The following is a 24479-nucleotide window of genomic DNA, read 5'->3' as shown; positions in this document are numbered from 1 at the left end:
AGCTAGCTAAATGTTTACAACAAGACACCTGAAGAGGGGTCAGCATATTTCTTGTATTAAAATTCTGCATTCTATTATTTTTTTTCTCTTGAATTTTTGGTAAAATGTTTGGTATCAAATGAGGCCGCCTCTTTAAATAAAACTAATTCAAAAGCTTTCACCAAAAGGAGAAGTGTTGGTATCTCCACAAGTGCCGGCTCCAGGAAGTCTGCTACTTGAACGACTTGCGCCTCCCCCTCTACCTTCCACAATCTCTGATCCCACCCCCATTGTACTGGGGATCACAGTTCCCACACATTTTTTAATGCACTTCGACCGAAGCTCTCTATCGACCCAAAGTGCATTAAACATCCAAAGCCAAAAGAGCAATCTCATGCTCATCCACATGGAACTGTTCAGGGTCTCCACACAACCGGACCCCAAACTTTCGGTGAATGTCCCGCCTCGAAACACCGCAAGCATGTGACTGACAATTTATGTGTTGAGTTGGATGGCTGCTTAGCTGCATCCAATGTGCTGTGCGTGCCACTGGTACCATGATCTAAGGCTGAAGCCAGAAGATAACTGGTGCTTCTCAGTTGTACCAAACATTATGCAGTCATGTGGATCCTACAGTTGGCGAGTGAGTTCACCTACCTCCTTAATGAGTCCCCTTCACCTCCTGAACAATCAGCCGTCATGCATCTCTGAACTGTGCTCAAGTCATGGCATGCATTGGAGCTGCTTCTTCCACACTCATAGGTCCCTGGCAGGCAATACATTACATGTACATGCCAAGATATTGCTTCTTCGCCAACCAAAGACATCCATTTTTAACTAACAGTCCATGCTATAAGCAACACATTCAGACAGCGCTGGCCTTTTAACAATACGTTACATTCTGGGATTTGTACTATTGCTTTTAATATTGTTGAATACGGTATAAAAACCATAAAGTGCTAAATGTTGGTCGGTTGAGCCCTAGCTCATTGAAGATGTGGTGTGTGACATGGATTGTCTTGACAATTATAGTATCATGCCTTCAAATCTGTATGAAGATGTAGTAAAATGGTTAAATAGATAGGTGCAGTACTTGCCGAGCGGTTTGGCTCACGAGTCCCCTTTTTGTTGATTTAAATAGTAGGTCAGGGAAGCAGGGCAAGTGAGATTTGTTGCTAGGTCTTGCACTTAGCCAAAAGCTGGTTGCTTCTGAGAGGTGCAGCTTTTGACAAGTTAGTGTCTATTATCCCCACAGTTCCACACCTCACAATTAAACTACATACATTTCCAATCCACACCACATGATTCGAAACCAAACCACATAAGTCAACTAAACACCACAATTCCACAACATTCCACATACATCCAATCCACACCACAAAATTCAACAGTACACATAATTAAACTCCACTACATACCACTGCACAAATACGATTACATAGATTTACACTGCATAACACACAATCCCACAACACAATTCCAATACACTCAATGCCACATAATTACTATCCACTTATTTCAACTGCACACAATGCCACATAATTCTACTGCACAAATACACTCAACATCACAAAATTTCACAACAATTCCAATCCAACCCACATAATTCCACTACACATACTCCATAACACATAGGTAAAAAAAAAACACCAATGCCTGTAACTCAAGCAAATGGGAAACCTATTCCATTTCGAATGCTTGTTTAATAGAGTAGTTCAGTTGTACATAATGTCTTCTTGGTTATATACACAAGATAACAAAAATGCTTATAACACTTTTGTATCATAACTCTTCAACATGCTGCACACAGGCCACACTGCCTTACAACATAGCTTAAAGACACTGGCTAAATCAATAGCTCTGCTAAAAACTATAAAGTCCCAAAGGCGAGACCTATTGGCTATGCCAATGCTTGTATTTTTATTGGGAGTAAGATCTGTAATGTCACTATTCAAAAGCTAGGAAAGGGTTGATTTCCATTTGAAAAGTTACAGCTTACTCATCACCCCCAAAAGAAAATAGAACTATTCCCCTCATTAACACCATAGGAGGGTTTGAAACAGTCCTTATTGCATTGTCCACTTTTTACACCACCAAAGTCCAGATCTTGAAAGCTTGTGATCAATCTTCTCCTTCCTTTCACCTTGAGAGTTAGCGCAGTTAGTAGATTTAGGCTCACATCTAGGAGGTCGCTTTTTGTCAGATACACAGAGAGCCTAAAAAGCAGTTCTCTTGTCTGATGGCAAATGGCACATCCATTGTAAAATTAGATATGCCCTCACTGCAATAGAAGCAAGTCTTCCTTTTGGGAACCCTATAAAAAAAGCCACTTCCCCAAACGGATTCCCTTTGTGCCACAGCAGAAAGCCACTCAATTTGCTGAGAGTCTAAACACTAAGTCATGTAGGAAGCACAAGCATTGCACATACGCCGTATTTTAATGTTGCTTATACAGTAAATACTCCGGGGACAGTGGAACATTACTCCTGTGCTAGCCAATGCACAACCTGTTACTGTAGCAAAGAAGGGCTGAGGCACAGAGCATATGTGTAGGACCGGACCCAAAGGAGAGCTCATGCAAACAAAGGAGTAGAGCCTGGCAGCTTCAAGACTACCTCATTTATTCTGCTTCCCCAAATAGTGGTAGTCCTTTATTAACTACCTGCTGATCGGAAAATGCCCCAAAGAAATGTTGCCATTATACGGCGGCCAAAGTGATAATGCTCTCGCGATTCCCAAAAAAACTGACACAAAGTACTTCCTATTTAGCTCTTACTTCTAGATAGTGAGCACTGTGGTGTGTGTTTCAGGAATCTAAAAGTGAACATGATGAAGGGGAAAATGACAAACCATAGCCATGAACTCTATCTGGAGGAGACTCCCGACTATGAAGACAGTTTAATTGTGTTCAACTGGGCCCTCTGCATCAATTTCAAACGGTAAACTGCAAGAAGTTTTTTGGGAACAATTACGTTTTTTCCTTAATCAAACGCAAAAATGTAGTGTTTCCTTACTGATGACAATATCACTGCCGGGTTTAACAGGTGCCCTTGGTTCAGACAAAACTTCCAGCTTGTCTCACAAACAGTGCTCTGCTCCAAACTGGGTAACACGAGTGACAGGCCAATACACAGCTCCATCTCCTGGCCTCCATTTTCAAAAGAAAAGCCTCATTACAGGTCGGGAAACCTTTCTCTCCAATGTACTCGTATTCAGTAATATAGAACGGCCAAACTGTACCAAACTAATAGGAAGCAGTAGACAGCAGGACTGGGATTTTATATTATCGTGCCCCTTTCTTCCCCAATCATCTACGTATTCCTTAACAGAGAGGTAAAGCAACTGCAATGAGCCAGCCATGAGTGCTAAAATAATACCACACTGACATGGTTCGAGGCGTACCACTCCCTGCTTGGGTCTCATATCCAAGGTATCCATTTTAACATACAACATCAGGACACACTAGTCACAGTTGATACAAGCATTTATAATGCAACAGGTCTCGCATTTGTTAAAGTTAGAGCTGTTGGCATTGAAAATAATGTTTTTTACTTTCGTTTCTTTATTTGCAGTGGAGTTATATTTGCATAGCACTAGTGCCAATTGTATAAAAATAAAATGTAAAGGTAAAAAACATTGTCATTTTCAAACGCCAAAGGCTCTAACTTTAACAACATACGAGACCAACGGCATTGGAAATACAATTGGTCTCGCATTTGTTAGAGTTGGAGATTTTTACCTAGCCATATTGCAGGGTCCAGTACCATATTTGGTAAAAAAGAGGTCCCATGGGACCTCTTTTGGCCACATATGGTACTGCACCCTGCAGAAGATATGGTAAATCCACCCGTAATGCACTGCAAGCAAGACAGTACCAAAAGAACATTCAAATAGCTATGTCCATACATACAATTAGTAGCTTTGAAATGTGACAAAAGAATGATTGTTTTAATTCCGGATTAGGTTGCACTCTGTGTGGAGCTGATGAAGGGAAATTTATAGAAGGTCTCATATAAATGTGTGATGTGCTAGTGAGTAAAGTAACCACTGTCAGCCTTGCTTAGGACCAAGCCTGTGTCCAGCCTTAAGCCCTAAAATAAAATAGTGCTCCGAGGTTGTAATTATAACCTTGGGACCATGTAACAGGTGGTGTCCTCATGAGAGGTTAGATGAAGAGACAAGGCTGTACTAATGAGGGACTACTAAACCTATTGACCAATGAAAAGTCACTGTTTACCAAAGACAGGGACATGAGCCAATTAAAAAGATGGCCGGAAAGTAGGTGGGGCGTTATGCCTGTATCCTGAATACAGCAAGTCTCAAAGACACAGCACAAGTGGTGCCTAGGCACTCTACGATCAGATTCTCTCACTGCTGCCTGAGCAGCTCAATGTCAGAACCGTGCAATAGTGCAAGCACAACCGAAAAACAAATTACAACTTCCCTAAACAGAAGTTTTATTGTTGCAAAGAGACCTTAAGAAGATGTATATGGAGAGTTTAACATAATGGCACCTTATTGTCAAAAACAAACTGGACCCTAAAGTGAGTGACTTCATCTTCAGAGTCCCTCATTTGAGAGCGAACATAAAAAAGTAAAAAGATTTTAAGATAATCGGTCAATGAACCCACGAGAACACTGCACATCAGATTGTTGCTTATTAAATAACCCGGTCAAACAGACGTTTAAAGTGACACGGTCTATAAAATTATTTAGAGATTTTCTTGCCCATGTGAAGCTAAAGGATATCAGTCCCAGAGTCTGAATTTGCATACCCAAGGCTTGTGCATGTATTTTTGCAATAATACCCTTCACATCGAGTGTATGGTGTGTACACAGGTCGATTATTCCCATCTTAAGACAGAAGTAACACTTTCCATCGGAGCAACAAGCCCCATAAAGTAGGCACCAGACATACATAATGTGCTGAGCTAGAATGTACTGTCTGGAGACTAAGCCTTGATCTCAGTTAAGAAGCTTAGCTAAAACACAATTCCATCGTGAAATGTTTCCTGGTAAAATGCACCAAAACCAACCCCCAAGAGGATCATATATCCTTGTATGCACTCTTTGCACGAACTAATTACGGTGCAAAGACAAACGATTACACTTTCAAAATAATATCCTTCACTGCCCGAGTTTCCAGAAGGGGAGTTTTTTTAGCTAGTGTTTTCACCTGTAATCTTGTAGTCTAAAACGTCACAAGCAATCAGCCAAATTCAAATTTTGAAACAAAGGTAGATATCAAGCCTCCACTCACCTCCTCCTCTGGTTTATAATTGATGACAAAACAGTGTTATAAACGTGTCTCCAATTTGAGCATTAAGACCAGAATAATTTAAAGTACACATTTCGGTTGTTTGGGCTGGTTTTAGTTGTACACAATTGGCGGGGATGTAAAAGTTACAATTTTTATATACAACATTATAATTTTAATGTTGTAACACTTAAGAACGTTTAACAGTGACCCACAATATTGTTTCAGATTATAATGTGTTAGTTAGAACATGCATAGTCAATGAGATTGATGAGATTGATTTCAAATCAGCAAATTACTTCATGTGTTGAGGTTTAAAGCGTTTTTGATTGATAAAATGTGCAATCAAAATATGAAAAACAAATTATGGCCGTCTTAGGCGACCTGCCCAGCCACATACCATAGCATGTTTTGCCTCTTTCAGTTCCATTTTATGTTCACTTGCAAGTACCACCTATTAAAATCATCACTTCAAGACTCAGTGCCCCTTAACCATAGGTTCCACGTTTTACACCACTCATTCAACAAACACAATTAAACTAAGTGGTATACAGTGAGAGCTCCAGAAAATTGAGGGTAACCTGTAAAATACAGTTTTAAAATTTAGTCATGGGCTACTCTGCCTTTTGAGGGCAAATAAACCAGATCCTCCACAGCTGGGTGATAGTGTCATCTATTATGCATTGATTACTGTGCATGTTTAAAATGATAAAAAAAATATGTTTCACCACATACATTTCTCTACTCTGAAATATACCTAAATACTAAAATGAATCTCACAAAAACCACAAATCCGCCCAGAAAATGTCATTTTGACACTACTGTAGTAAATATAAATTGGGCCGATCCACTTTCAGAAATGACGCAAACCTACAAAATATAATCGTGCACCAAATTGAAAAGGGAAGAAGGGAAGGGGCGCCAGGCCCGAACGGCATTCCGCCCATTCTTTATAAACTGAGCGAAAGGGACTGGGCTGGAGCACTAGAGCCACTATTCAAGGAAATAATGCAGTCTAACTAACATATTACCTGCCTCCTGGAAGGGCTCGATTATTTCCCCCATATACAAAATCAGGGGATAAATCACGACCAAGTAGCTACAGACTGATCGCCCTCATGGACAACGAGGCCAAGTACTTTGCCGGGATCCTCTTGGAAGAGCTGCAGGCCTGGGCTACAGAAAATTCCTTAATCCCTGCAAATCAAACAGGCTTTGCCAAAACTGTTGGGACAGCAACGAACATTTTGACAGTGGACTTGTTAATTGATAAAGCCAAAACCAACAAAATGCCAATTCACCTGAGCTTTATCGATTATAAGGCAGCCTTCGACCATATTAACCGGAACTCCTGTGGTCCAAATTGAATAAATGGTGGATCCCGAGGCCCTTGCTAGACCTACTGATTAACCTGCATAGTGACACATGCATACAGGTGAAGCTGGGTGATGGATCTCTTTTGTCCAGACGCAACCCAACCAACAAGGGCCTAAAACAGGGATGCGTTTTGGCTCCAACCCTTTTTAACTTATTCTTAGGAGATCTACCCCCGATTCTAAACAATTGCAATTCCCATGCACCGAAATTAGGAGGCCAACTACTACCATCATTACTATATGCGGACGACATAGTGTTAATCAGTCAAACAAAAATAGGACTGCAAAATCTTGTGGATGCAACTCGGTTGTACTCAGATGGTAACCAACTGACGATAAATCTACAGAAGACACAAACTATGTCAATTAACAAAAAAGGGAAAACGAACTATGGCTGGTTTTGGAACAAAAACCGCATCGAAGACACAACAGTGTATAAGTACCTGGGAGTCAAAATCGACAACAGCGGCCAGTTTTCAATTCAGAAAGCAAGCATTAGAGGAAAAGGCATTGCGATATCGACTTCTCTAAAAACACTAAACAGCAAGCTTGTTAGTCCATCTCTTCTGCCCCTGGCACAAGTTATAAGAGCTAAACTGCTGCCCACGATCACTTATGGGAGTGAAGTACAGAGAGGGAGGGATGCGGCGACTCTAGACAGAACTGTGGCAGCGGCATATAGAACCATATTCAGTTTGCCAAAACAAACCTCTCCGGCCCAATTTAGGCTGGAATTTGGAGGACAGAAACAGTCTCTGGCAAGACAAGGCGCATACGTAATTACTTGGGATAAAGTCCGGAAGGCAAACAAAGGAACCCTAAATAGCTACTTATGGGCAGAATTAGAATTGAATCCGGCATCCCCAGCCGCCAGATATTTGAAAAACAGCCTAGTGAATCTGGGGTTACAGGAGCTGTGGAACACCCCTACTAATCATATTACGATTAAAAGATTAGTAAAGAAAACAATAAAACACCTCTCATGGATTGAAGACAAAGCGTGTGTTGCAAAGAGGTCACATGGGTGGATTATCCTGAACTCCTATTCTAAGCAAGGCCAGCAGAGTTATCTTGACCTCGGGTAGTCACGTTATACAAAACTGAAGTTCCTCAAATACAGACTGGGCACGTTATCTTGCACACGCCATCTCCCACAGTGGCTGAGGGTCAATGGGGGTACCCTCTGTCGTTTATGCGGTATGGCGCCGGAAGATATGGAACATCTGCTGTGCTCCTGTGAGAAGTTGTTGGTGGAACGGAAACAGTTGTTAAAACATTTTATCCAGCATGGAATACGCTCACGAAGACAGGCAGTTCTTGCCTGCTTTGCACCCAACGACCCACAGTTGAACTGTAGTCTGGTGAAGTACTTGATGAAGGTAGAAACAAAGATGCAGAAAACTGGCCCTCCGTCATGTTTTTAGAGGTTACTAATCAAAGCAGAATCCCTTACTGGCAGCCTATAAAGATGGACACTAAGGAGGACGGAAATAAAGAGAACACTGGAATTCGTTACCTCGCCTAACCTACAGAGGACATTTAGAACAACATGAATACTATTTTTACTCTTACTACATATATTACATTTTCACAAACTTTTGTTAGGATTTTTTAATTTAGACTACATATTTTATGTGAAAGTAATTTTATTCAACTAATGAAAAATGTATTGTGCGCATCTTAGTGTTTTTAAGGATAAATTGCAATGGTTTTAATTAACTATGCTAATAAACTATTACTTACACTTTCAGAAATGCACTTTTACGCAAGTGATTTCTTTAAAATGTACTGTTCCAAGTTGTGTCCTCATCTTAAAAACGTGGAACCCCCATACTCCAGTAGGTGCAAATGTAGGGTGAGACATGCATGCCGCTACTAAATAATCTAAGCCCCAGTAGCATCATAATGCTTAATTGATCATGCATGCCTCACCACGTCATTTTTCTTTCATTTACCAATGCTTTACAGCATTGGCAAAGTCAATAGGTCTTGGCTCTGTGAACTAATGGCTTTGACAGTGCTCAATTGTTTTGCCTTCTCTTCCGTGTGCTCCTCTTTCTTTCACTTCCCAGTCTCCCATGTGCTTTCGGTTATACTCCAACTCCAGACCACATTGTAGCTTCCCGTCCTCCCGGTCGAGCTAGGCATTTGTTTGTTTTTTAGAGTGGTTCCTTCCTCTGGTGCTTCTGCGCCTCGTCAGCTTACTTTTTGGTTATTTCAGTTTAAAAAAAAAAAAAAATTGTTTACCAGGGTCCAGCAGCTGCAATTTGCTACATGACGAATCTTTTCCCTTAAGGCACTTTTATGCATCACAACTTTTTTCAAGTTTACTGCTCCAAGGTGGGAATCCACCATATCATTACAAACACACATTCATACATTCTCATGCAGAGAACGCTGTAGCTTTATGATGTGTTGTGATACACATGTACACATCATCGTTATATGCCGACAACACGTGTCATCGCTGAGAGGGGTATGGTTTACTATAAAGGGTTTGGAGCCAGCCCAGTGCATAACACTCATTGGCAACATTGTTACTCTGCTTTGCTGCCTACTACTTGGCTATTTTGTATGCGGGTCGTCCTTTTCGGTCTGGGGAGCATGGCCCAAGGGCAGATTGATCCATCTTAATTAATGTCCCTCCGCTGGCAGTGATGCGTCTTCCCCCTCCTACTACCCCTCCTCCATGCTACTTCATCTCCACAAATGTCAGAGAGGGGTCACAGAGCTTCTCGGTTTTCAACTCTGGACTATCGTTGGTTTAAACCTCACAGTGTCTTCCCCTCTTCTCACACAAGGGGATTGTTACTCACTGTCATTCTCTAGTATCTCGAGTATTGAGCATGTCTGCTACTCCTATTTAGAAAAGGCTTTCAACATTTGTTGCTCTTCAAACACTGCCACCACCTGGCTTAATCTCCTTTATCCTCAAACGGTACAATATATGTTGCTCCCTAACCCACTAGCCCCTCCCAGTCTAAAATTATTAATTTCTAAACAAACCAGTTCTACAGAAGTGTTGTACAAACTAACAAGCTCCTGCGTCGGATCAAAGGCATCAGATGTCTACACAGATCGAGATAATAGGCAACATACTGCATTTTAATTGCATTTATATAGCATGAGACTTTGAAGCGCTTTAGGGCAATTCAATAGCAACTCTGGCAATGTTCTATGCCATGTCACACATTGCCATTCCACATAATTGTAATTGTATACAGCAGTGGCCGGCATGGCTTGCAGGGGGGGGGGGGTGCGCGGGGGTCGTGCATAGATATATTTTTTAATAACTCACCGTTGCCCCGGGTCACGCGTCCCCGCTCCTGCTATTCTCTTCACAGCCAGGCCCTACTAACCAATCACAACGCTGTTGGTTTTGAGCGTCCTGGTTGAATGCTCAACCAGGGAATGGGAGCCTGGGCTTGTTCTCCATGCAGGCTGTAATGCAGCCTGCATGAAGAATGGGGAACGAGCGCTTGACTGGTTTGGGTGGACCAAGAGGGCTGAACAAACAGTCATTGCGCACTTAGGAGTGGGCAAACCACTCCTCTCCAACTCCAAGAGCAGAGCATCCCCGCCCACCCGCAAAGCAGCAGGAAGCAGCATAAAATGATATTAACGCAAAGTTATTATTTTATGTTTCTGCTTCGCACTGCTTAAAAGCAGTAGGGCGATGCTCCTCTGCCATAGCAGAGGAGCGGTCACTGATGTATAGCGCTTGCAACCCCAGACGAGGCATTGAAGTGCCTTGCGGCATGCCACTCTGCTCCACACCACACAATGCAACGCCACTCCAACAAATCCACAAGATCTCACAGAGGCAAGACCTTTTGGCATTGCCAATGCTTAGTTTGGCTGATGCGGTTAGTTAATAACCTTTTCCCCCTTTCTCAATGCTCAACAGCAGCGTCAAAAAGCATAGGCAGAGTCAAAAAGGTGAGACCTATTGCCTTGGTCAATGCCAATTATACTGGAGATCTGAAGTCAGCTAATGTACTTAAAAGAATCTGAGAGGCCTACATGCATTGTGCATTTGTATTTTATGTACCCAATGCTCCTGCCTACCTAGATGTAGCTTTAAAAAAATCATAATAAAGGCCAGGCGTCTTACTGGCTTGCCCAGCCGAAACTACATAAAGATTTTGTAGTGTGGTGCTCATGTGAACGCACATGTTCAGACCTGCCACTTCCATGAAGTGAAACAGGTTCAAGGAAGAACTTTACGGAAAGAGTGAAAAGATGGTCCCAAAAAGGTAAGAGGTGAGTTGCAAGATATGCAGATGACCGCACTGTGGAGAGGAAAAAGGGGATATATACATGTCTAACAGAGTGAACATAAGAGGAGTAACAGACTTCCTGAAGACCACTACCTCATCCACAGGCCTCAGTAATGTTTAACTCAAAGTTTTACAATTAAAACTTTTTCAATAATAAATATTTACTACAATATCATTGTTGTTATTCATTCACCTTAAACAAATAATCATTGACAACTTCAACAGTCCTTGCTGGTTTTATGTGAATGTCAATTGTGTGCTATATATCTGGATGCAAGAAAAGAAAGAGTGGAACAAAAATACCAGGCGGGTGGTACACTAAGGGAAACTGAGAAATCTCATTTACATGTTTAAGCCACATGCTTAATTATATAGGCCATGCCCGTTTTAAGGGAACCCTCGCATTTTCATCCCACGTACAGCCCTGCCCTACGGAACGATTGCAGCATGCAATGAGTAATTTAAGGATGTTCAGTATATAACATTTAAGTTGTTCACCTCCGAGTTGGAACTCATGATTCAGTAAACTATACAGGAGTCTTGCTTTTTGCTTAGACTCAACTCCCACCTTCATTTTCTCATCTGGCACTGCAGTGTTAATTATATCCGATTATTGATCCCCGATAATTCATTAAGATAATTTTCTATAATTCGAAATTTCAGGATCATTATTTCATCAAAACGTAGAAGCAAGGACTCATCAACACTACTGGAATTTTAGTTTCAATACATTCCAAGTAATTTGAAATTCAGAGTTGCTATGTTCCACATAATGTTGTGCCATTGGTGAAGGTATGGTTCTGCATCTAAAGTGAGATTTATGTTGAAAGATTATTTTTCTGATCTTGTGATGTTTCGCCAATGTATAGCTTGATGCAGGTGCAAAGGATGATATAAACTACATGTCTGTCATTACATTTATTGAAATCATGCTGTTTAATCTTAACTTTGTTGTAACTGATTTCCATACCTTAAATGGTCATATTACAGACAGCAGTTGCCACATTTATGGTGTCCATCTGGTTGTTTTTGTTGGATCTCATAAGGTTGTCTTGGAGGCATTTGTTTGACTAAAGCATAAATATTGGGATGTTTAGTGAGGGGTCAATGTTGTTTAGTATGTGCCTGTTCTTACACATGATCCCTTTAATAAGATTAGTGTGGGTGTTGAATGTAGTAACAGAAACAAGTTCATCATTAAGTTTATTTTATTTAGACTGGCGAAGACATTCCAGTGGAGTATACTATGCCTTCTTACTGAATCTTCATAATCTTCCGTTGCTGTAGTTGGTCAAGTAATACCTCTGAGATTACAAACTAATCCATTTTAGGTCAAAGTCTACAAAGACATCTTGGGGACATTCATAAAGTTTCCCTGGGAATGCATTATGTGCATTGCAGCTTGTAATTCACATTTCCTTACTTTCTATTTGCTAGTTGTTTTAGGCTGTCCAGCTTGAGCTCATCTCTTCCCTCACCCAAACCTTGCTTTCTGTATGCTTCCAAGATATCACTTTAAGTAAGCAAGCCTTTAAATCTTATCTGGTCACATTTGATGTGCATTTAAACACGAAGGTCAAATATCAAGCTCCCTCTTCCAAGGGAACTTGGTGTTTATTTGTCTTCCTGTGACTTCAAAGTGAGACCGTTTATAGGAAAGCAAGGGGAATGCAGACTACTCTCCCCATGCAACCCTGCTTGTGCCCCTCCTGTGCTCCAGTTTAAGAGCCTGTAACATACCCCTCAAAACAGGCCTGCAGGTCGGATGTGCACGCAATTTCTGTGGCAACAAATAGTCATGTTGAGGTTCTTCTATCAAAGCACTGTTGGCTTTTGCTTAATGTGACCCTCTGGTCAACGCCTAATGAGCTTTCTGTTTACAGTCAGGGAGTAGCCAACCCCTTTAATAACACGCATTGGCAAGCCAAAAGGTGTAGCCTACACAATCACACTTAATGAATAGTAGCCTCAGTAAGTGCAACAAGCGCAGTAGCACCAAGCCATAAAAACCTAGACAAAACAGATTACTGCTTTCCAGAAAACTACAAACAGGATCCCCAAAACGACATTATTTACACTACAGCCATAAACATCCTGCCTATGTCAAAACATAGTTTATATACTATTTGGTGGCTGTGTGTGTTGTCAATAGTGAAATATGTGAACATTTTCTACTGAAACAACAATGGCCTACCACCAGGGACGACTTTAGCACTACTGTGGTCTGGTGCGACACTATGCCAGTGCACTCTACCCCACTCAAGTATGCGTCACTGCACTATACACCAGCACAGTCTAGGTCACTCAACTCTGCAACACTGCACTCTACGCCACTGCACCACTTTACTTGACTCACTCTACTCTGAAACATTCTACTCTACGCCACTGACTCTTCTCTGCACTACTCTATGTCACTCTATTCAAAACCAAGCCACTCTATCCAAGCTATTCTGCACCACTGTGCTTTAGGCCACTTCACCCTATGATACTCCACTCTTTGTTGCTCTACTCCACTAAACCCTACCCCACTCTGACACTCTACAACACTATTCCACTCAATTACCTCTATTCCACTTTACTCCACAACACACTACTCTACGTCACTCCACTCTATGCCACTACACCCAACTCCACTCTGTCATTCCACTCTCTTACACTACTCCCCTCTATGCCACTCCACAACACTCTCTGCAACCCCCCCACCCTCACCCTGCAACACTCCAGGACACTTTATGGCATCCTACTCTGCACCCTTCCACTCTAATCGCTTCATTATACTCAATGCCACTCAACTTCACTCTACGCCACTATAATTAGCAACACTCCATATCACTAACTTTTAGCTATGCTGACCAGCACCCACGCTGCTGTGTAACACGGCTAAAACATTTTGGCAAAACCAATAGCTCTTGCTTAGAGGAGACCTATTGGCTTTGCCTTGTCAGGGGTTGTCACCATCTTTTTCACATTCGATGATCAACTTCCCCGTTCAGCGCAGTAACTTTGCCTACTCCACTGGAGAATAGGGTCATCACCTACAGCACAACACCCCCCCCCCCCTCCCTCCCATCACCACAACCGGCACACCCTGAGACCCAAAAGAAGAAAAGAAACTGTGCAGTTTGTCCATGACTACCTCCACGCCCCAACATTGTATATGCGGGTTTCCTTCGCTTAGTTTTTGCCTTACTACATCCTAAACCCCGACACAGAACAGCACCTTGTCCTCCCAGGCAGCATCGTTCCTTAAGGCCTTGCTCCACGGGGACAACTTGGTACCGCCGTTGGCCACGGCCTGCTCCTCTTTCCGCTTGGCGTTGCTCATCCTCCACTACTACAGGACCCGGCTTAAGTGAGAGGCTGGGGTACGGTGTCAATGGAGCCACGGCTCACGCACAGCTCAGCGTAAAGCAGACGGCCCTAGCAAGGAAAGGGAAAAGGGACTACCAACACCAAGGCTATAGTTGAGAGACTAAACTAAAGGGACTATTAGTACGTAACTCTGCGACGCCGTTGATAGAGCGGCCATATTGAAATGTGTGTCTCCTTGCGATATTAACGCTGAAAAGCATTTCAAACATGTTTATAAGCATATAAAGTACCTTGTGGGACATTTAAACGTACGATAAATAATTGTTTCCCACATTTTTTTTTGTAAGCTCAGTAATTATATATACTCAAAGAAATACAAGTAAAAAATGTTGTAACTAAATTATCGAACGCTTTCTCTACTACATTTGTATACAATACATTTATTAAAACGGAGATGTCCCTTTGGGTTCTGAGCGGTTTGTATGCTTCTCGCCCCTCCTTACTAGAAATGATCGATATGCAAGTAAAATTGTCCCTATTGCGCAATGCACGTTGACCAATCTGAGAATCAGGCAGAATCGGAGGAGACCACGAGCGTATATGGACACCTAAAGGGGACAGGAAAGTTCCGCAAAAAGAGAATACAAAATGTTCTTCCTGTCGGATCAAGTATTATCAATTCTATTTAGGGCACAGAGGTGACAATGTGGGTATTGGAGCCTCCGGTCCTGACATAGAATTATGCTTCTCTTTCTTTACTGCCCAAATTTACTGCCCAAGTATTTTGGGCAGTAAAGTGCTGTATTAGCAGCCAATGAATAAAATTACAAACAATAAACCTCATTTCCCATGAACCCTTTCAGTCTTGTCGTATTCCTTCACCCACCAATCAGAGTGTGTCTAGCCTTATAAGTACTCAAAACATCATAGTCCTTCCTTTATTTATTTTTATTTATTTATGCGTTTTTATATAGCGCGGACTTTACCCGAATGTGTCAGAGCGCTTCACAATAGGAACAGAACTGATACAAGAGAACATTACAAGTGAACAAATTACAAAAGCAAAAGTTACATTACATGAGGCAAAAGTGACAATCGTGAGCAAACAAAATACAAGAGTGTAGCAGGGTGGAGGGACGCGCTACCAACTCGGACTGGTGGAACCCCGATACTTATCACACTCCCTCTCTTTCACCGCTTCAGGACACCTGGGCGACGGAGTCCGAAGCATGGTGGAACATGCACCACCTCGGAAAAGGGGACTGTTCCTTTAATGAAGAAGATACCGGAGAAGACTCGCCTCCCTATGACGCGCTAGTCTGCAGCGGAATCAGCATGAAGCAGGAAGTCACGCCCCCCTGTGACCCGTGGTCGAGAGGAGTGGACAAAATCACGGAAGGAGAGGAATCGGTGTGTCCCGACACCTGGGAGGAGAAGAGTGGAGAGCGAGCGAAGTACGAGGAGGCAGGACGGAGCATGGAGAGTACGGAGGAGCGGAGACCAGGAGAAGCAGTGCCAGGAGGCCAACGGTTCCAAGCATCGCCCAGCCACACTCAGGGAGGAGTGTGGCTCACACAGGTGCGTCAACGTATGTCAGGGTGGCTCGGGAGGCGTGGCAACGCCGTGTAAATAATATAAATAACGTTTTACCTTCCCTTACCTTTTTTCCTTCCCCCCTTTTGCCTCCTTCCCTCACCGTTATTCCCTTCACCTGTCCGACACACTTGTGTTCCGCTATATAACACGCAACTCACCCGTGCCCTCACGACCCTGGTCCCCCTGGGTTACTTGAAGCCGGAGCATTAGCTAAGAGCTCTCTCTTTCCTTTCTGCATGTGGCGCTGGACGTCTCGCAAGGAAGAGGACCCCGCAGTGACCGAACCGAGGGGAACAAGTCCCAGAAGACCCAGAAGCCTTGCAGACACCCTGAATCCAGCAACCCTTGCCCGGGAAAGACTTACTCAAAGGAAGAAGAAAACATTTATCCGAATAAAACCACACTTATCGCATTCTGGTGTCCGTGTGCATCCTTCTGACCCACCACAAAGAGGTAGCAAACGGTGCATTACAGGAGGAAAAAGTGACATGTGTGCAGGTTACAAAAGCGTTCAAGTAGAAGTATAATACTTCAATAAATGGAGGACACTCAAACACAAGAACAAACGTTACGTAGGCAATGGTGGCACTTGTGCAAGTATCGAAAGCAAACAAAAAGTAAGAGGTAGCAAACAGTGTGTTACAAGAGAAAAGTGACGTGTGCATGTTACAAAAGAGTACCAAACACAGGTAAAAGGGTAGTACTGCAATAAATGACAGTCTCTCAAACCACAAGAACACACTTCCTCCTTGCACCTCTTGGCAAAAATACCCGCTGATCTAAAATCAAGTCTGTAAAACCAATGAAGAACATTCTGACAGCTCAAGTTTGCTTCAGATCATCCCCTGATCCATGCTGTTGAACCCCAATCTTGCGTCTTTTCACTTCCTGCGAAAGAAATGTACAGCCGTTACTTAAATTATTGAAACATGCCATAAATCAGATGTGATCTTCTCCTTATGGCAGACAATCCTAAACTATCAGGCAAGGCCCCTTCCAGAAGGTAACAAAAGCAACCCCAAATTGGAACGGTTGTAGTCAGTCACCAGTCCTGGACTTCTCCTTTATTCTTGTCACCTGGCTCACCCCTGGTGGCCAATAGTACCTCTTTATTGGTCCTGATCTGCTTGCCCTCTACTGTCCTGGGTCTCTACTAAACTTGTAAGGCCTCCCACGTGCCTCCTCACTGGATTTGCTATTACGGCGGCTATCTGCTTGCCCAGAGAGCTGCCTTCGCCCGGAGTTTCGATCCAGGACAGGGTAAATGTCTGTGCCTATCACTGTGATCCAATAGGTGACACTCATTTCCACGCTGGATTCCTTACTCGGAGGGCGTAATCCCTGGTGGGAGGGTTGGCCCCGTTAATGGCCCCTTGCCCACTCCACCACTGGAGTCAAGCTAGCCTTCTATCCCACTGGAATGATGTATTATAGGGGAGTTGGACCAGAGTACTTGGCCCTGCGTTTCTAGTCGCCTCCTGACCACAATATTATTGGAATATTTTCACTCGATTTCCGGCATATGAGTCCTCCTCTTATTATACTTCTTTGCGCTATCCCTACCCTAGTGGCCCCTTTCTCAACCCCCTACTCCTCATCTCCCTATTATGGCTTCCATTCGAATTAAGTCTGGAGTTAACTGCTTCAAAGTAATTTATCCCCCTAATCTGTCCAAAACAGCAGCAAAACGGTTCAGGCACAACACCATTGAACAATTCCCTGATTCCCTCTTTGTTGACCAATTCCATAATGGGCGTCTAGGGAAGCTCAAAAATGACTTCATTTTTTTCACTCACGACATCCCTTACTGGTCCACCAGCTTCTTCAATTCCTTCAATGTCTCCTCCTCCTCATCTATCCCGCATGGGCAGCGGCAAAAAAATTCCCCTTGCGCTTGCATTAATGGTTCTCTCACCATTACACTTGATAACAATGGCACTGTCAAGATCCAAGCTACAGACTCCTGTCTCTCTCTCTTTGACCACCTCTTCCACTCCTTCGTCCCACCCATACGACTATGATTTCCCTTGATTCTCCTTCTAGCTCCTCTCCTTTCTCCCTTTCTCCCCCCGACCCCCCTATACTCCATCAGGCCGCTCTCCCGGGAGACACAGGCATTCCCTTTGTCCCCCCTTCTCTTGCCTCCTCCTATCCCATTCTTCCCCCTTCTCAATATGATCTTCCCCCTATCTCATCTGTCTTACCTCCAGCCTCCACTCCCCCTCCCTGCATCTTCCCGATATTTCAATGCTATCTCCTCCCCGTATTCCTTCTAATCCTACCCAACCCCCTACTTAATCCACCTTTCTTACAACCTGGTCTACCGATCAACTTTCCTTACCTTCCCCCTTCCCTCCCCCTTTCTCCTCATCCCTTTCTGCTCTTCCCCCTCCCTCATACCCTAAATTCTTCTCTTACACCTCCCTTCTCTCTTCAACCTCCCCTTCCTCATCCTTTGCTTCACAACCATGTCTCCCCTCTCTGTAATTCTTCCTCTTCCCTCCCTCTGACCTTAAAGTCCCATACTCCTCCCTCAATTACCATCTAGCCCAATCCCCCCAACTCTGCTTGTTGCCTGTCCCCCTACATTCACCTTCCATAGCCTACAGTACCTGTCCAGCACCTTCTTCTCTCTTCTCCCCATACCTCTGGCCATCCTTTAACCCCCCTCCCTCCGCTCCCTGTACAGCCCGTTCTCCTCTCTTCTCCCAGTACCGTTGGCCTTCATTTGAGCACCCTCCTTCCCCCCACCTCTCGCCCTCCCTCTCTACTCCTCCACCGTCTCCTCCTATTTATGATCGCTACTCTTCCCCTCAGTTCAAAACTAGTTAAAATATCTCTCTTGCTACCACTGTATCACCATCCACTCCTTTCGACCACCATCTTTCTCCACCTTCTACCCTTTCACCCCAATACCCCCGTTCCCCCACCCCTCCCTGTCCTCCCTCTCCTACTGCACTCCCCCTCTTATACATCGAGCCACCCAACACTCCGTGCTCAGCCCTCCTCTCCCTGGAAAATAAACTTGATTCTCTCATCTCTTCCATTTCCCAGCTTGTAATGTCCATCTCACTTTTAAGCGCCAAGATATCCCCCTTCCCTAACAACCTCCCGAGGAGTCCCTTGCTCCCACGCCCCAATAAAGCCAACCACAGTCTGTCCTCTGCAGACATCACCAACTTACTGGCCAGCTATAAGACTACCAACGTCACTCCCCTTCCACCTTCCACCTTCCTCTCCTAATAATTGTACTCAGTTCACTATTCAGACCATCCCTTCTGTCAGAACTAACCAGCCTTTTTCTTCCCGGGCACCCTCATTCAAGTATCTTATCCCTATCTCCCTTAACAGCCCAAACACCCCCTCACCAAAACAGTTGCGTCAGAGCTGCACTCTGACGCAACTGCAGGTCAAATGTGACAGAATTTGTCAGAGAGGCTCTACAGTAGCTCAGCTCCACACAGCTCAGCACTACAAGCCAAAAGTGCACTGGATAGTTCTGAAAACACCCCACAGCCCATATACTCTTTTAAAGTAGTGTAAAAACAAACACAAAAAGGCAGCTCAAGCAAAAAAATAGATTGTGCGATTAAAATACCAATTAACGGTGTAAACAGTAGCAGTGACGTGAAATATTAAATACAAAATAATCTTGCAGCTTGACAGTTAATAAACAGCTGTGCACACTCTGTGTCTGGGTAAGCATTCACAAGTGCAGCATTCACATGTGTGCTAATAACAGGACACACTGCCTGACATAAATGCCCAGAAAAATTCCAAATTTGTCCCTCAAGTGAGATACAAACTAAGATTGACAGAGGCAGGGTTTTTGTTTACCATGTCTTGTCTGCCTGTTGAGTGCCAGGGCCTTCCTTCCTCATACTAAGCCATCACATCCCGGGGCCCCGAACTGCACCATTTAGCTTTTATGGGGGCAGAGCACATGGAAAAAGAGAAGTCATTTTATTTTAACCACTGTAGCTCAGAGTTACCATAACTACTGGTTTCTGCTTTCAAGTGTTGCTAGTTTAGACATTGGTAATAACCTACAGGAGCATAATGTGTTTCCGTACACAGGATAAACAAGCATTTGCAATGCAATAGGTCTCGCATTAGGAAAGTTTGAGTTTTTTGTCCTGTACATGACAAATTTGTTATTTATGTGTTATTTTTGAAAATTGTGAAATTAAAAGCTTTGTCATTTACAATGCTAATACTTTTATTTTTTGACAATGTGACACCTACAGCATTTTTAATGCAACATGTTTTGTATTTACGTGACTTAGAAGTATTGATTTTACAAATAACAATGTTTTTTTTTTAAATAATTAATATTTAAATAAAAGTTATTGTAATTTATAATGGCAATAGCTTAAACTTTTGTAAATAACTTTTGTGAAGATTATGTTCAGTGTATTTTATCGTGACTAAAATATAAGGACAGGGCGCTGATGCTTGGGAGGGCGACGAACACTCTGCCAAGTTGGGGAGTGGAGTAATGCAAAGCTCACTTACCTTGGTCCGGCTGTTTATTGACTAATATGTACCTACTCCTGTTATTGCTACAGGGCGCTATCCAGTGCCCGATCTGGTACTGATTGGATCTCCTGCTCTGGGCCGGCCTGAGGTCCACTGGTTGGTGCCCACCCCTTGACTCCACATATCCTTTTCTAGGTCCGGCCACTGTGGATTATCCAGATTGTTTTATTAATTTCTGTACTATGTGAATGTTATTACTGATGCAATTTGCTGTTAGATGCACTAGGTAATACACTCCTGTCAACTTTAAGCGAGGGCACCCATGGCTCTCCACACACCCCATCAATGTTCGGGAGGGCGACAGGCACTCTGTCTAGTTGGGGAGTGGATAGTTTTAAGTCCACGGGCAGGGGGGCAGGGAGGGGGGCTGGGGGCAGGAGGGCAGGAAGGGGGGAGGGTATGGGAGGGATATGGGTAGTTGGGAAGTTTGCTATGATGCTGATATTGTTTTTGTCTTTGTTTTTGTTTACACGCTGCAGAGGTTTTTTAGACATAGAGCTTACTACACAGCGTTACGTGCCCTCACAAGGCATTCCGTACTCCGTATCAGCACTGGGAAACACTCTGTGACTCAAAGGCCTATACTCCGTAAATATCTTCCATTCTTTAAACCACCATGACACCCCCCCTGACTAAGTCTCTCTCCCTCATGACATGGAATGTCAATGGCCTAGGCAGTAGAATAAAAAGAGGGATAGTCATGCAATATTTCAAACGTCACGCTCCGGATCTGGTTCTCCTCCAGGAAACACACTTGATGGGTAACACGTGTCAAGCACTACACCGGGGGGGTTACAAATTGCTCGTACACGCAGGATTTACCTCCGGTTCCAGAGGGACCAGTATCCTTGTTCGCAAAAATGTTGCACTAACATGTACAAAGACATGGGCTGACTCACTTGGTCGCTTCGCTGTGCTAGAGGCCATCTGGGAGGGAAAACCGTTAAATGTTATCTCAGTTTACATTCCCCCAACCTTAGGAATAGACGCATTGCAGACCCTGCAGCGATTAATACTGGACCTCCCACACGGACCCCTGCTTATTGGGGGTGACTTCAATATGACAATGAACGATGCCCTAGATCGACACCCCCAGCGTACGTCACACAGACAGGGCTCTGATCTCCTAGATTTTACACAGGCGATGGGACTCGAAGATATATGGCGTTCGTTCCATCCAACCACTTCTTACTTCACACACTACTCTAATGCCCATAATAGTAGCTCTTGCATAGATTACCTTTTCTCCCCCACAACTGATATAGAGCTTTTCCGCCACCCTAAGGGGCTCCCCAGGGGAATCTCGGATCACTCCCCACTTCTTGTAGAATTTACGTACCACCGCCAGAGATCCCGCGGCCCCATAATCATAACCCCTTGGCTCCTAAAAATCCCCGACATAAAAGACTGCCTGCTAGAACACACGGAATATTACTTCACAGAAAATGTCGGATCCGTGAAGTCGGCTATAACCATCTGGGAGGCCTATAAGGCTGTACTCAAAGGGAAGGCATTAGCTCTCAAAACTGGCTATATACACAAACAGAGTGAACACCTAATCCAGACCGAGGTAGACCTAGTCCAGCTGGAATCGACCCACAACGCGAACCCCTCAGAAGAGACGGCAACTCGCCTCCGAACGAAACAACAAGAATATAAAGCACTAGCCTTGGAGAAAGCGCAGGCCAAACTTTTAAAGACTCGCCACCGAGTGTATGAACTGGGGGACGGAGCAGGTAAAATGCTGGCGTGGCTCGAAAAACACGAGCAAGGCTCCAGATGGATCCCAGAATTGGCCGGACCAGGCAATTCTCCTATCACAGACCCCGGGGAAATAGCGGAGGTCTTTGCTGCCCATTTAGAGGGAGTATACACAGCCAGGGCACACTATAGTGCCGAGGAGTCTAGACTACACTTGAATGAAATGTGATTACCCACTCTTTCTGAGACGGACGCGCAGGAATTAGAGGCAGACCTCACAACAGAGGAGATTGGCAATGCATTGTTTGCCATACAATCAGGTAAAGCTATGGGCCCCAACGGTGTCCCTATTTAATTTCTGAAGGGCATGGCGGGTGAGATTCTCCCACACCTGAGGGCAATGTTCGAGGAGAGCCGCAATGCCGGATGCCTGCCACTAGACCAACGGTTTGTTTACGTATAGAAATACACTTCTATATTATGTTGTTCTTTTAAAAAATATTTTGAACAATTAAATGAATATTGAATAATGAACACTTGACTAAGTTGCAATCTGTAAAGCAACATTTCACGTTTTCTTTCATGAAATGATCATATATATTGGGCTAGTCAGTCTCAGCATTGGCAATTGTGTTGTTCTATTACTAGACCAACGGTTGGCATCAATAGTTGTTATTCACAAACCTAATAAACCGGCTACTGATTGCGGCTCCTATAGGCCGATTTCCCTCATTAACTCCGAGGTGAAAATTCTGGCGAAACTCCTCGCTACCAGACTCATGACAGTCCTCCCCACCTTAATCCACGAGGATCAGTCAGGATTCCTTCCAGGCCGCAACACGGCGCTTAATCTCCGTAGGGTCCACAACGTTATGAGTAGAATACCATATCTCCAAGAAGACGCAGCTATCCTTTCCCTCGACGCCACACTTGCCTTCGACTCTATAGAATGGTCGTACATTTTCGAGGTCTTACTCCGTTATGGCTTTGGTCCCAAATTTATTCAGTGGATCCGATTGCTCTATACTGATCTCTGGGGTCAGGTTTATGTCAATGGTCACACATCCAGACAATTTCCTCTACACAGGGGAACTAGGCAGGGATGTCCTCTGTCCCCATTATTGTTCGCGCTCACCCTGGAGCCTTTGTCCCATTGGGTTAGAACGGATAACTCTATCCGTGGCCTCCGATGGAATGATGATACGATTGACAAGATCTCACTATACGCAGACGACATTCTCGTCTACATCTCTTCCTCTAAATCATCTATCAATAGTCTACTGCACGTCATCACCAATTTTGGCAAATATTCGGGCTTCTCCATCAATTGGTCCGAATCAGTACTATACGGGCTACACGGCCCACTCCCTCCTCTCCCGAGGGGATACTCGATTGATGTGGCCCAGGATGGATTCAAGTACCTCGGCATCTTTGTCACCCCAGACCCCAAAATCTTCTATGACTGTAACCTAAAGGGCCCACTACAAAGACTCCATAACGACATATCACACTGGAGATCGCTCCCTCTGTCTCTCCCGGGCAGAGCAGCCCTTTTTAAAATGCTTGCACTCCCTCGCTTTTTGTATGCCTTACAGAATTGCCCATTTCCCATTGCCGACTCCTATTTTAACACACTTGAAGGAGACCTCCGCCTCCTCCAATGGGACGGCGGCTCTCCCCGCATTGCTCTTCCCTCGCTTACGCAGGGGTGGTACGATGGTGGTATTGCCTTGCCAAATATTCAACTTTACTATTGGGCTTCTCAATTGACTGCCACCAACTCTTGGTTATATGGTCCACCAACAAACCCTGCTTTCCACCTTGCACGATATCAGACGGGCCATGAGGGCTACCTTGGGGCCTTATATGGTAAACCTTCCCGCACTCGCTATATAGGCCCGATGTCCCAAACACTAACAATCTGGCACCGAGCGAATAAGCGACTCGGCTGGTCTGACACTCTCACGTTATCCACTCCGCTCTGGACCTCACATATGCTAGGCTCCCTCTGCCACTATCAGGGCTTTGACAAATGGGACATGATCGGCACCTCTACCCTGGGAGACATGCTTCACAAGGGCAAACTACTGACATTCGTAGAGCTCCAGAAGAAATATGATTTAGCCCAATCTGAGGCCTTCCGCTACCTCCAAATCAAGCATGCCATACTCACTAATGTCCCTGATCCCTCTTCTCTTCCACAATCCTCGCCTCTTGAGGATTGACTATTATCAGAACCCCTTCAGGCCAAGGCGATATCCTATACATACCACAAGCTATGCAATAACATGCCTAACACCTTCCAACTTCTGAGAGACAAATGGCAAGGCGACATTGGGGCCATGGAAGATGCTGAATGGCAGGTGGCACTGATATCCCCGCGTGAGTCAGCTATCAATCACAGATTTAGGCTTATACAATTAAAGATATTACACAGAA

At 44.0% G+C, this 24479-nt stretch overlaps 1 protein-coding gene across 1 annotated transcript in view; it reads right to left on the bottom strand.

Annotated features, from left to right (window-relative positions):
• RAB5IF (RAB5 interacting factor) overlaps positions 1 to 14338 on the bottom strand; it is a 63350-nt gene extending 49012 nt beyond the window's left edge. The window contains exon 1 of the mRNA XM_078652163.1: positions 14113 to 14338. Coding sequence (XP_078508289.1) covers positions 14113 to 14217 — 105 coding nt within the window. The 5' untranslated portion in view covers positions 14218 to 14338. The remainder of the gene's footprint in view (positions 1 to 14112) is intronic.
• Between the last annotated feature and the right edge of the window lie 10141 nt (positions 14339 to 24479).

Source organism: Lissotriton helveticus, chromosome 7 (genome assembly GCF_964261635.1).
Source record: "Lissotriton helveticus chromosome 7, aLisHel1.1, whole genome shotgun sequence".
NCBI classification, from domain to species: domain Eukaryota; kingdom Metazoa; phylum Chordata; class Amphibia; order Caudata; family Salamandridae; genus Lissotriton; species Lissotriton helveticus.
This window is presented reverse-complemented; position numbering and strand designations above follow the sequence as displayed.